The sequence below is a fragment of the Thamnophis elegans genome, chromosome 10, assembly GCF_009769535.1.
Source record: "Thamnophis elegans isolate rThaEle1 chromosome 10, rThaEle1.pri, whole genome shotgun sequence".
NCBI classification, from domain to species: domain Eukaryota; kingdom Metazoa; phylum Chordata; class Lepidosauria; order Squamata; family Colubridae; genus Thamnophis; species Thamnophis elegans.
In genome coordinates, this window is record NC_045550.1 from 16,911,849 (window position 1) to 16,925,689 (window position 13,841).

Sequence of the window (13,841 nt, forward strand, 5' to 3'; positions counted from 1 at the left end):
AGCAGGATTAGAACTCAGGATCTCCCAGTTTCTAACCTGATGCCTTAACCATTACAGCAAGCTGACTCTTAAAATGAATATCTGTTGCTAAAAATATTTTTTGCTCTGTAGAGTGATTAAAAAAAAATATTATCAATGTCTAGTAGCTTTTCACATTCCTGGATCCAAGTAGCATACGATTTAGAATAGACAAACTATACCAAGGAGAATCAGATACAATAAAAAAAAATCCTTAAACTCACATGTAACTGTAGTGTTTGTACAAATGGTAGCTCAAAGCTACCTGGAGGGAACACTCTAAGTGAGCAAACCCATGAAGTTTCAATGACGTGTTTGGTTAGCCTATATACTGCTGATATTCAATTTCATGTGAAGAACAAGTGAAGTTAAGAAAGAAGCAAGATTTCCCCCTATAATTTGCCTACAGTCCGATGTTTGTCTTGGGGAAGGGAGGAGAGAGCGAGGAGGGAGGGAGGGAGGGAGAAAATTTGATTTGATTTGATTTTGAATTTGATTTGTTTATTTATAGGCCGCCCTTTTCCCTGAGGGGACTCAGGGCGGCTTACAATCAAAAAAGGGAAGGGGAGTGTAGGACAATACCAAAAAGAGATGTGCACAAAGTAAATTAGACAGTAAAACTCAACATTCACTCAGCATTCGGGAGGGGCGAAAATAAGATTATCCCCAGGCCTGACGGGCTAGCCAGTTCTTGAGGGCTGTGCGGAAGGCCTGGACGGTGGTGAGGGTACGAATCTCCACGGGGAGATTGTTCCATAGTGTCGGAGCCGCAACAGAAAAGAAGGAAGGAAGGAAGGAAGGAAGGAAGGAAGGAAGGAAGGAAGGAAGGAAGGAAGGAAGGAAGGAAGAAAAACTTCTACTTTAATCCAGGAAAGTATTGAGTGTATAGATTAGATGTTCAGTGGAAAATTAAATGAAACAGTAACTGAGAATCCTGCCATGTTGCTGATTGTAATAAAAGAAATATCTGCAGGGACTTTGAACTTTCCAAAAGATGAATAAACAAGAAAAACAATGGGTTATTCCTAGAACTCAACTCATTCTCTCCATTGCCAGCTAAGCTTATCCAGTTTGCCATGAACAAAGCCACTGTCAGATTCCTCACTGTTTGTTATATTGGTAAGTGAAAATGTACAAATCATAGCAGACATACCAGCCCTAAAAGCATGAGATTGGCTTTCATTATAACATGTCAGCACATAAGGTGATTGACCAAAATCATTAAAGTGCTGTAATGTCTGACAATTTAAGACAAAATTGCTCCAAATATACCGACTTCTGATGGTTTCAGATATTAGTATAGCACTCTGGCTTCATCCCCTCTATTTCTAAATAGCCTACAACTACATAAACATGGGATGTTCCTAGATGTTCCTACTTGAAGTCTTTGCCAGCAGAGATAAAGTTGGTGAAGCAACAAGACAAAGTTACACCAGAAATAAAACAGTGGGAAAGAAACTTTATTCTTACTGAACCTGAAATCTAATTTCAGCATTTCCATGATTTGCAATCTGCCTGTACTATATCCCTGACAAAGGGGTGTCCCTTCAAAACACATTGGGTCTCAGTTATAGTAAAGTATATTGTTGTTGTTTTTGCTTTGTTTCATCCTTGCTCAAAAAGAGGGAAGAGGGAGATGGAGATGGAGGGAGGGAGACAGAGAGAGGATCTTTTGAATTGTAAACATGCAGATTCAAGTAGGATTGGAATAAAGGACTTGTTTATTCTCCCATTTATCCTTTCCTTATATGTTTATTTTATTTAGCATATGGCACCTTATATGTTTAAATTGGTTACATATCCCCCTTTCCCAAGCAGATTTTTTTTTAATCTGATGATTGCTGAAACAATTTTCTGACTACAGCTGTTTGGAGTGACATTAACATAATTGTTTTATTTCCTTGTATCAATCTTTAGCTTCAAAGCTACTTTGAACCTGATTTAATCATACCCCCACATTTTAATTCATTTAGCAGTGCCCTGACATTGCACTGACAAATTTTGGCAGTCAGATTTCGACAGTGTAAGTGGAGGCCTTTATCTCTCAAATAGTCAAAAATCAGTTATTCATGCTAATTTCAGTCATTTTTGGAGGTTTGAGGGAGCTTTTATCAGTGGAAATAGTACTGGGATTAGCATATACAAAACTTTGGAAAAGATTCCAAAATAAAGACCTCAAAAAAATGTTTAACCCCATATCCATTTTCGTAATACAATTACCTCACCAGATGGCTTCCAGAGAATTGAGGTGCTGAATTGTACCCCTAACTCTCCCTGACCTTTTCTAAAGAAATAAAGGAATGTGGGGGTGAGATGGCCTTCCTTCTTCAAAGTGGGCCTCATTGCTTTCAGTGGACTTTTATAATTCTGCAAACCTACCATTTATGGTAGCAGTGCAAATCTAAACCAGAGGTGGGTTCCTACCAGTTCGCACCTATTCAATAGAACCGGTTCATCAAATCTACTGAACCGGTTAGAAGAGGTTCCACTAGTGGACCCGGAAAGCAGGCCACACCTACAGAAGAGGTTCCAAAAATTTTTGAAACCCACCACTGGTCCTTGGATATGATTATTCTACACTATCATGCTCATATTTATAAAACTCAGTGCCTCTGTGAAAGGTAAGGATGCTACTGCGTTTGTGGTGCAATCAGAACATTGCGTGTGTTGAAGTTGTTTTAATGCAAACCAAAGATGCCTTTTAAAAAACAAGTTTACATCATATTCTTATGCATGCCAGTGCTGTGTGTGAGGTAATTTAAGGTGGTTCTGACACATGTTGTCGGCATCTTCATATCCGGTCACATGGGCAGCAAGCCACTCCCATCTGGTCACATGGGCAGCAAGCCACTCCCACAAAGGAGGCCACACCCACAGAGTAGGTTCGAACAATTTTTGAAACCCACCACTGATTTAAATCTATGTTCCTGACCCAATGGCTAAACCTGCTTAGAACCCAAAGGCTACCCTGCAGCCTTGGCTACAAAATCATTCCAATGATTTAAGTGGATTTTGGCTGGATGGAGTCTGTTGAATCCAGAGAATGGTGCTCAGTGCATATATCTTTGATGACTTTACAAATATGGGAGCACAAGTATATTGCAGCTGCTGACTTTCTTCATGGGTTCAGTAATTTGGCAAGTAGGTTTTATTTTCTGAGTGGCAGAAATATCTTCTGAATCCCCTTGCTGAGATTCACTGGCAGAGCTTTATGATAATTATACCACAACTGTATATGTGGTATTACACTGATTTACCAGACACAATTCTTTGGAGAGCACTCAGTGAGGGAAGAGACTCCATCAGCTCAACTGAAAGAGCAGCTTGGAAGCATTTAAGCAATTTGAGCATTATAGATGTTTTAGCACAGGGCTCCTGAGTATAGCCAGAGTTTTAAACACAGCCACTATTAACTACCTAGCTTTTAAGAATGGTTTCTGTTGTGTAATAGAGTTGAACCTTGCAGTTAAGGTTCAAGAGGACATTAGTTAGACTTCAGTTAGGGAAGTTGGGATGTGACATTTCATAGGAGCAGCATAGTAAGTGCATAGTAGCATTTTAATAAATTTGATAATTAATTTCTAACCAATCCTATTTTACAATCCTGCAGTTCCTTGTCCCTTGATTATAACTATTTCTTGTTTTCTTTGTTTCGACCTTTCCCATGGAATGATACTGAGCATGCCCACATGAGCTTGATCTGGCTTTGCAAACCTGTAATAAATATTTGCAGATTAAAGATCTCTAGTACCTTGCTTGACTAGACAATGAACCTCATCTTGGAACACTCGAGAACAGAGAAAAACTTGAAGTTGTAAACAGAAGAGAAATATATTCAGAAGTTCCTTTTTACAGACTTTTGTTCCTCTTTCCACGAAACACTTTTTATTTCAATTGATCATTTTATATCTTTTGTAAATTATAAAACTGCTGTATAGGTAGAGATAGCTTTTTCCTCTTTTTTTTTTTACTTGAGGGTTAAGGCCTTTTATTTTTGCATGACGACTTTTAGACTTTAAGCCTGAGACCAAGATTTTTTTTTCTCTTAATGACCTATACAAGATGTTCTGGAAACCTTTCTCAGCTAAATAGCAGAGTAAAAATGCTTTGAATAAATGAGTAAATTGGGAATTATGATTTAAGGATATACCTTCCCTAGCTCCCTTCACAGAACTATCATTTCCTTGCAGTTAATTAATTAAATATAAAATCTTATTAAGAAATCAAGTATTAGTTTAGTACCAGTAACACAGTGGCATCTAGGGACTACATGGAACAGACAGCACATAGTACAAATTGTAAAAATTACTGCCTGTAATTTTTTTATCCATTTTTCATGCAAATAAAATGTTTCTGGGCTAAATCTTACAATCTGGACGGAATTGGGGTTGTCTAACTGAAATAACTGATCTGTTCTGCAGTTCTACCTTTTCTAAACACCATCAAGCGTTTAGCTGGACACAAGCATTGCTTTACGCCAATAATCTCTGTTTGCACTTGACCTAATTAGTCAGCAGTCCTTCAACAGTTTGTACACTCCCGATTAGGACAGTATTTCATGAGATGATAAAAAGGGACAGAACTGGAAAGGGAGAAATATCAAAAGCCTCAAACATGATTTTACTCTTGGCCTTAAAGAGGTACATGAATGGATTTGTTCTGCTATAAGAAAGCACAATCATATCAAAAGCTTCTTAGAGCACAATAAAGCCATTGTTCTGTTTAACATGTGGCTTAACAATGATTAAATACAAGGGACCATGGCAATATGTACTTGAAAAGGTCAGTTCCCATTTGCTGATTAAGTCTTGAAACCAAACACAGAGATGACAAAGATGGTGTCTTTAGAGGTGTCAATTTTATTCATTTATTTATAAATCCATTATGGCTATTTCTGTTTACATGTTACATTTTCTTAAAAAGGTCAAATGGCATGGTATTCAGGGATTGTTATACCAGATACAACTTTGATTTAGAAAGATATTCCAGAAATTACTTTATTTTTCCAGTGTAAGGCATTTGTTTACTTGTTTCATACAGTACATTTAATACCAGAACCCTAAAAATATGCAACCCACATTCTCAAGCCAAGATCTTTTACAAGGCCAATTAACTTTTCCCTTGTGCTATTTCAGACCAAATGGCTAAAGTTTACAGTTTATTCCATCTTAAGTCATTTTTCAGATGATAAGAAGGCTCTCTGGCTTTCTTTTTGATGAGTTTTTGGAGACAGCCAATCCCATTCATCTGAGTGAAAAGGTCACCCCAGTGCTAGCAGTACAGAAGCCATTTTTTTGCCTAGGACCAGGAGATGTGTAAATTGAGCTCAGTGTTGATCAATTTTATTAACACAGCCAGCTAAATAAGAGTTGAGTATATTTCATTTTCTTGTATTTACTTATTATCATCGAAGCATTACATCTAATTCAAGACTCTGCTGAACATATGAACATCTAGAACGTGTCAAACTCACATCGTCACGGCATATCAAGACTTTTTCCCCCTTCACTAAACCGTGAGTAGGCATGGCCAACGTGATGCATCCAGCCCATGAGCTGGGAGTTTGACAGCCCTGCTCTGGAACATCTCTGAAAGAATACTATCTAGCTTCTGTTTGAAAGACTTTTGGCAAAGAAGAAATGATGGCAATCCTATCAGATGGGCTAGACTTAAAAAACAGACACCACCCAGATCTTGTTCCAATAAAGTATCTTATTAAGTCTGAATGTGTTACCTTCCTTTTTCATCTTGATGAACATTAACAAGGAGAGCACTGTCTGAGACACTTTCTTAAAGTACTTTCTTGGTCTGGGCTCAGGTTTCATTTACCTGAAGATCTTCCTTTTGTCATTCAAGGCCACCCTATTTATCTACCACATTCTATCACTTTCCGTGCATCTTACTCCACTCACTTACAGCTCATATACCATGTTTCCCTGAAAATAAGGCCTCCCTGGATAATAAGCCCAATCAGGCTTTTGAGCACATGGACTCAAATAATCCCTGCCCCCAAAATAAGCCCTCTCCAAAAATATTGCAACACAGCAGCAGCCATGAAATGACCACACTTGCCGCCTCCTGCACCTCAAAAATAATAAGACCTCCCCGAAAATAAGGCCAAGTGCTTATTTCAGGGGTCAAAAGAAAATAAGAACCTGTCTATTTTCAGGGAAACACAGTAATGAGGACAATCACTTGACATCTAATCTGAACCTACTGTAGTTCCTTGTAGTTTTAAGCCATTGATTCTGGCCTTTCACTCTGGCCTGAATTTTAAGCTATTCTTTTTATATCATAAGGAAGCCATTTCCTTTCCTATTGTGGATAGACCATTGCAAAGGTATTATTTGGAAACATATTGAAAACATAGTTCTTAATTTCCTATGTAAATTTGGAACTCTGCTACCTGTTTACTATGTAAAATAATTTAGCAGTTGAATTCCTTGTTACAAACCATAGAATCAATCTGTAAGGCTGGAAAAGACAAACTGTTTACGGTGTTTCTAACTGAAATCTCTTATTCAGCTCCTTCAAGGCATTAGAAATACTTCAACCTTCCCCAAATTGCCGTCTCCAAATGTGTTGGCTTATCTCTGGAATTCCCAGCCTTCATGAACAACTCTGCAAATTTCAGTCCAAATATAGCAGGAAAACATGAAATTGGGGACATACAAGATACAACACAATGTAGACAGATTCTCTCCATCAAAAGAAAAATTTCTTCTTATCTATGTGTCCTGATTTTTTTTTTCTGGTTAGAAGTGGGTATTAAAATTCCAGCATTTCAAATGCCAATTACAACAAATAGGGGAAGTCACACAGGCTTTGAACTTTTATTATCTTGTAACAGGGAGAAAATGACTCTCTCATTTTAAACGGAATGCAAGGAAAAATTGTTTATTGACCAAGCAGCCTGATTCATATATAAGACCTGGCCTCAATCCTGCTAAATTGCAATACCTTTGCAATAGACTTATAATGGCAGCATTATTTTTGACTGTGTGCTGGTGTATTCATCCCCATGTCCCCATCACACCCCCATTGTTTGAGCCCTTGGATACTAATACACATTTTAGAAACAGCTCCATATAAATAGTATGAATTTCCTTGCACTGGAAAAGGAGTCTTTAAAAAAAGAAATTTTAAAGTCTGGGTTAAAAACACTTTAGGCAAACATTTGCAATTAACTCTTTTAACTTTTTTTAAAAAATGAGCTTTTAGACAAGTAATATCTTTGTTGCTAATAACTTATTTTCTTTTCCCTTCTCAATTAGCATTCTAGTTTTAGACTAACTAGGATTATCAGATTCATTTTTAAAAAATTATTTAATTACAAAATATAGGCATACAAGTCTGAAGACTGGATATCCATGGTGTTTCATAGAGTAGGGTGGCATTTTTTAAAGAAGGCCCTGTCATCCATATAAAAATTTTCACATAAAGAATTTATCGAATTTACAGCTTTAAAAGGAAGAGTTTTTACAGCATCATCAGATAGAAAGTACTTAATCAGATTGTACATTTAATAATATGTTGTCATAATATTGAAAATAAAATTCTGATGTTTTCCGCTTCCCTTTTAATAGTACTCAGTATATTTATTTGATGAGCTGAGAAAGTTAGCTTGCAATAGGTATTTCTGGGGGGAAAACAAGGAAGATAGTTAACGAAGATATTTTATCCTATGCCAACATGATTTTTTTCATGTTACAATTATTCTGTTCATTTTCTTTCTCCTTTATACTCATGTATAACATTCATTATGTGATTAATCAAGAGTTCCATAATCCAATTTTGTAGTTGGAAGAAAAGATTTGTTTGGTTTCATATTAGGTAAAAGGGGGGAAATGAACTTGTACATGAAAATATGTTTTTGTACAGGAGAGCTAGCACAAATGAAAATGTTAAAAAAAATCAGTGTAAATCAAATAGCATTGTAAAGTAAACAGAGAATTTCATCTATGGTATCTATTTACAACTAGAGAAAGAAGTAAGTTGCACTGAACATATCAATGGAAGGATCACAAAGAAAGAATACTTTCTCTTAAACCACTGAGGTCTTAGAAAGCTCAGCTTTTTCACAGTTCCTTTTCTAAGTGTGAAATCCTTCATATTTGATTCTCTCAATTGGTACAGAATAAGAGATACGACCTTTTAACAATACTGCATTTTAAAAAGACAAGACAAACATGATTTTTTTGTGGGGGGAACAAATATAGATAGTGAATACAATCAAACACTGGCCATTATGTCAAAGCTTATATTACCAGTTGTTATATCCCAACATCCAGAACCATATTGGAAATTTTGGAATTTAATACTATAATATTTGAAATCGATGTCATGGCAGTAGGGGTCCACTCAAATGTGTATCTTTCTTTTGCTTTTCATATAGTATGTGTGTCCTCAAGAAATATTTAAAACAGTTTAAAGCTAATTTTCCTACAAAAGTTAAAGATGCACAGATCTCAAAGATGCAATATCATAACAACATCAGGGACCTTAGATGGAAAATAGAAAGAAAGTGCTTCTGAAAGATATGACTTACATTTTCCTTTCCCAGCCTCATTTGTTCAATGTGCTGAAATACATAGAAAGAACTAAAATAAACTTTTGATCCATCCCTGGGCACATATCCTCTTGGGTTCTGGTTGTGCACTAATATTTTAATTGTTTTATCTCACCTGAAGCCTTTGAAGAGTCAATGCTCAGTAATCAGACAAGGTGCCACCCACTTCCAATATCCTACCACAGCTGAACCTAAGACTTGCCTTGCAAACAGATCCCCGCTTCACCCAATTCTTTTCCGGTTTATTCTGCAGAGAATTTTTTTAAAGGACCTCCTAAAGTCATGATTGAAGATAGTATAGATGACAGGATTCAGGGAACTATTGCAATAACCAAACCAGAAGAAGAACTTGAAGAGGGTATCGGGAACATAGCAGCTACTACAAACAGCAGTCAATGTGTAAGTGAAGAAGAAAGGAAACCAGCAGACAACAAAAACTCCAATCACTACTGCAAGTACGAAGGTGAAGCGCTTTTCCCGGTTCTGTCTCCCCCTCCATCGTGAAGCTTTGGCATTTCTTTCCTCTTCTACTTGATTAGGCAAATGGTCCCCAGGCTTAATTTGGCAGAGTTTGGTTTTGCCCTTATTTCTGGGGTGCCTGTCTGCTTTCCTAGGCTGAGGAGTGTCATTGTGTTCTGAAGAAGACGTGTCTTCCAGGTCTATACCATTGGCTTCTGTTTCCTGGCTTCCTCTTGCCAATGTTGCCTTTCCCCCATTGAGCTTGGTTATCGCAGCTGTATCATCTTTGTTATCCAACCCATTCTGTCTGCTCTCTACAGTCTCCCCTTGCTTGTTGAGAGGCACCCGAGACCTCCTTTTTGCAATCTGGTAGATACGGATGTAGACCAGGATCATGATAAGGCAAGGAGCAAAGAAGGAGCCAATGCTGGAACTGATGATGTACCAGGTCATCTTGTTGATACTGCAGCTGGGCAATTTGTTCTCAGGTTTCAATTCTGTTTGTTCATGGAGCTGACCCTCGGGCTCACCCTGCTTCATAATGGAGATAAGTGGTGGGAAAGAGATGACAGCGGAGATGACCCAAACCAGGAAGATGATGCTTTTGATGCGGCGTGGTGTGCGCTTGAGGTTGTACTCAATGGCCTGTGTAATGGACCAGTAGCGATCCAAGCTGATGGCACAGAGATGCACAATGGAAGAAGTGCAGAAGAGTACATCCAAAGCCAGGTAGATCTCGCACCACACCTTGCCAAAATACCACTGGCCCATCACCTCATTGGCGAGAGAGAAGGGAATGACCAAGGTGGCCACCAAGATGTCTGCTGAGGCCAAGGAAACCAAAAAGAGGTTCTGAGGGGCCTTCAGCATCCGGCTGGTGAAGACAGCAATAATGACTAATATGTTGCCAAAGATGGTGAAGATCATGAGCAGCGTGGCCAGGAAGATGAGGGCTAAGGTAGTGGGCAAGGGGTAAGGAAGGCCCTCTTTCTGCCCGCCCTCACTTCCATTCAAGCTCCCATTGCCATCCATGTGCTGTGGGTAGCTGTGTTCCAGCTGGAAAGTGGGCAGTTGGGCCAGGGAAGTTAATCCCCCTTGCTCTGGTTACTGGCTCTTCAGCCTCAACATCAATCCAGCTTCATTGACGTCACTTAAGGCAAGCACACCCTGAGAAGAGGAGGAGGAGGAGATCCCACACCTGTCTCCAGCGGGGCTGGTTCTTTCTGCAGGCACCGGAAAGCCACCGATTCCAATCAGAAGCAAGAGAAGCGGCTTGGCTCAGCTTCCATTACTGCCCCCCGCCTTCCTTTCAGTCATCACCGACGGGCAGGGCGACCGGGTCTCTCCCTTTCTTCCTTCCTTCCCCCACTGCCCCAGATTTTCCCCACAAAGTCCAGCCGAGACGAGGGGGGTGGGGTCCTCAAGAGGCCATTCGCGGCAGGCCGAACGGGAGTCAAAAGTTGCTTCTTACCTTCACTCCGCGAGAGGGAAGGCGAGGACAGGACCTCCGGGGAAGGCAGGCGGCGGAGAAGGAGCCTGGCTTCTCCCGGCGGAGCAGCTCCTACATGGGGGCGACGAAGAACCCCGTTTTTAGCTAATTAACTGCGCCAAGAAACGCCAGGAGGCAGCGGAGGGTCCCCGCCGCACACCCTCAACCGGGCGCCGCTGCTGTAGCGATGCAAACGGAGACGGTTTGGGGCTCAGCGTTGGGACCTCCTCCTCCTCCAGAAAGGCAGCACTCGCTCTCTGGCTGAAGCTCAGCCCTTCTGGGCTCCCGGTTCACTTTATAGCCCGCGATCGGCTCGGCGATTCAGTGGCTCAGCGTCAGCGTCAGCGCCACGTGGGGAACAGCCCCCCGGCGCTCTTCCCCGCCTCTGTCTCGCAGCCGCTCCTCCGGCGGAGCTTTTCAGCCGGTCGCCTGAGGCTCAGTTTTGGGGTTTTTTTCTTTCCCCCGAAAGCAGCCATCCCCTCGCTCGGCGTTCCCCGGGGAGAAGCCCTGCGTGGTGCACCCGCCCATCCGCCAACTTCTCAAACGGCTCGCTCGCTCGCACCTCCACCTAACACGGCACGCCTCCCTCCCTTCCGCCCGCCCTCGCTGGAAGGGGTCGAGCTGCACACAGAGACAATTTCTCTGAGCCTCCTTCCCGGTATTTACACCAAGGCTTTTCCTCTCTGCTCGACCCGTTTCCAGACGTGGAAGTCAAAGCCCAGTTAGTACCGAAGCGCGAAGGCGTCCGAGCAAGCAATTGAACGGGCGCCGCCTTCGCTGCTCTTGAGCTCCCGACCTTACTTTGCTAGCCGTGTTTGAGCATTGTACGCACGAGTCGCCCACTAATCCGGCATAAGGTGCATCGCATCTCTTGCCATCCTCTTCGTCTCTCCCCCCCCCCCCCGAATTTTATTTTAGTTATGTTCATATATTTTAACTCTTAAGGATAAGAAGTTGTTTCATTTCTGGGCAAATCACACTGGAAAACTTTATGTCGAAGAAAGAGGTTCTAAGCACTTTGGGTTAATAACATGAATTAAGGGTGTAATTGCACAGATACTTTCGTGTTCATATATGCATGCGTCTTTTTCGTCAATCGTTGAACAGGTTGATCTTTCTAGTAACATGTTTCCCGATGCATCACTAAAATATTCATTGGGACAGGCCTGAGGAGATGTGTAAATTGAGCTATGAAGCCTCTTGCCAGTAATTCCGTCAATCATCAGCTGTGGATTGTACTTCACCTGGATAATGCACAGTAAGTATGCTCCCTCAAAAGATTGCTTGCTCTGTACAGTATATGACTCCCTTATTTCCTTTGACGAAATGTTTTGATTCATTGCAGCCAGTACCAAGGAAATGGACCATAATTTAACATTCCCAGAATAATTATATATTTAACTCTCATGAATGCTTGGCATTCAGACAAATCAGTCATCAATAGGTATATAAAAATAAACTATATTCACACACCATTCAAAAGAGGAAATAAAACGGTTAAGAAAAAGAAGAAAAAACCAGAACATCCTCTCCAGAAACCAACACCCAGATAAGCAGGGATTAACATCAGACCAACAACCAAGCAGAAGACAATATTAAGTAGTTCCTAATCAAATAATTACCAAGGACAAAACTACACTCCCATCAACACTGGCAGGGCAAGCTATATTATATGTAAACAAGGAGCAAACCTCACACTCAATAACCTTAACCCTAACTCTAACCCTAGTCACCTAATGAAATATGCTAGCCAACAATCAAGCTCGGAGGGCATTGATGATTCCTCAGTTGTGTGTGTGTGTGTGTGTGTATTTGAATGTATATATGTGTGTGTATGTATGTATGTATGTTCTCACATTAACAAGATCTCTGAATGTATATGCAAATCATACTTCAATAATAAGATCAAAACATTTTTATGCACATATGAGCACGGTGCAGTTGATTGAAAATTTTTCTAGTATTGTAAAATCACACAGTTTTGTTTTGATACAGATTATCATCGTTGAGTTGAGTTGAATTCACTTAACAACTGTGAGAAGAAAGATCATAAAATGGGGAAAAATTAGCTTAACAACTGTCTCACTTAGCAACAGAAATGTTAGGCTCAATTGTGGTTGCAAATCAAGGACTGCCTGCCTGCACCCCTATATAATTCTGCATTTATATCATATCCTTATGTTGGAGGTTCAGCCCTGACCGGTTCAAGGTTGGCTCAGCCTTTCATCCTTCTGAGGTCAAGTAAAATGAAGATCCAGATTGTTGGGGACAAAATATGCTGATATTGTGAAACTGCTATAAAACATATAAAGTGGTATATAAGTCTAAAAACACTTAGACTTGCTATAGCTATTGTTATGTTGTCCTAAAAAATCCTGGGTCCGTGCCAGATATGTGAACACCCGGTGAAAGACAAACCAAGGTAGAGATTGCATAGATCAGGGACGTGCAGTCACTAGAGGCAGTGGAGGCGGGGGGGCAAGGCGGTGGAATGCGACGGCAGCGAGAAGCATCTCAGATGGAGCCAGACACCCGAAAGGCAAGCCGGCACTTAAAGGCTTGCCGAAGTGCCGGCTTGCCTTCCAGGTGTCCCGGCTCCATCTGAGATGCTTCTTGCCACCGTCACACTCCACCGCCTTGCCCCCCCTCCTCCTCCAACAAACAATCCTGATGCCCTGGCCTGCAGACAGCCCAGCACCGAGCAGGGATGAGGAGGAGGAGGAGGAGGAGAGCGGTGAGTCCAGGCAGGGAGTAGGTCGGGCGAGGGGTGGGTGGGCTGGCTGCAGGCCGGGGCAGCAGGATTGTTCATCGGAGGAGGCAAGGGGCAAGGCGGTGGAGCGCGATGGTGGCGAGAAGCAACACCCCCGCCACTGTGTCCGACAGGCGTCTCGCGTTTATGTACGCCATAAATGCGAGACACCTGTCGGACACAGTGCCGGGGACGTTGCTTCTCGCCGCTACTGCGGTCTTGCCTCACCAACGGTAACCGTCACCGCACGTCACTGGCATAGTTGAAGGATACTGGCCCGTTTTTGGCCTCCCAAACCACCCAGGAGTGCCGTTTTGGCTCTCCCCAGCCTCCTGGAGTACTCTTCAGGGCTCCCAAACTCTCTGTGTGCCCCATTTTTGCAAAAAAAATAGGACACACAGAGGGTTTGGGAAGCCTGCAGAGTGCTCCTGGGGGCCAGGGAAGGCAAAAACGTTTTTTTCTTGTTTACCTCTTGAAAATGTTGGTGCATCTTATACTCCGGTGTGTCATAATCCGAAAAGTACAGCACTACTTTTTTTGAGATCCCCATCAACGTT

The 13,841-nt window shown here is 41.4% G+C and overlaps 1 protein-coding gene across 1 annotated transcript; it reads right to left on the reverse strand.

Annotated features, from left to right (window-relative positions):
- Positions 1 to 8,671: 8,671 nt before the first annotated feature.
- Positions 8,672 to 10,839, reverse strand: ADRA2A (adrenoceptor alpha 2A). The gene has a single exon (XM_032226003.1). It carries the CDS (start codon positions 10,076 to 10,078, stop codon positions 8,810 to 8,812), a length of 1,269 nt encoding a protein of 422 aa, XP_032081894.1. The 5' UTR covers positions 10,079 to 10,839; the 3' UTR covers positions 8,672 to 8,809.
- Between the last annotated feature and the right edge of the window lie 3,002 nt (positions 10,840 to 13,841).

What these genes read in the sequence shown, in the direction of transcription:
- ADRA2A (XM_032226003.1), bottom strand. Translation starts at nt 10,078, where the DNA reads ATGGATGGCAATGGGAGCTTGAATGGAAGTGAGGGCGGGCAGAAAGAG.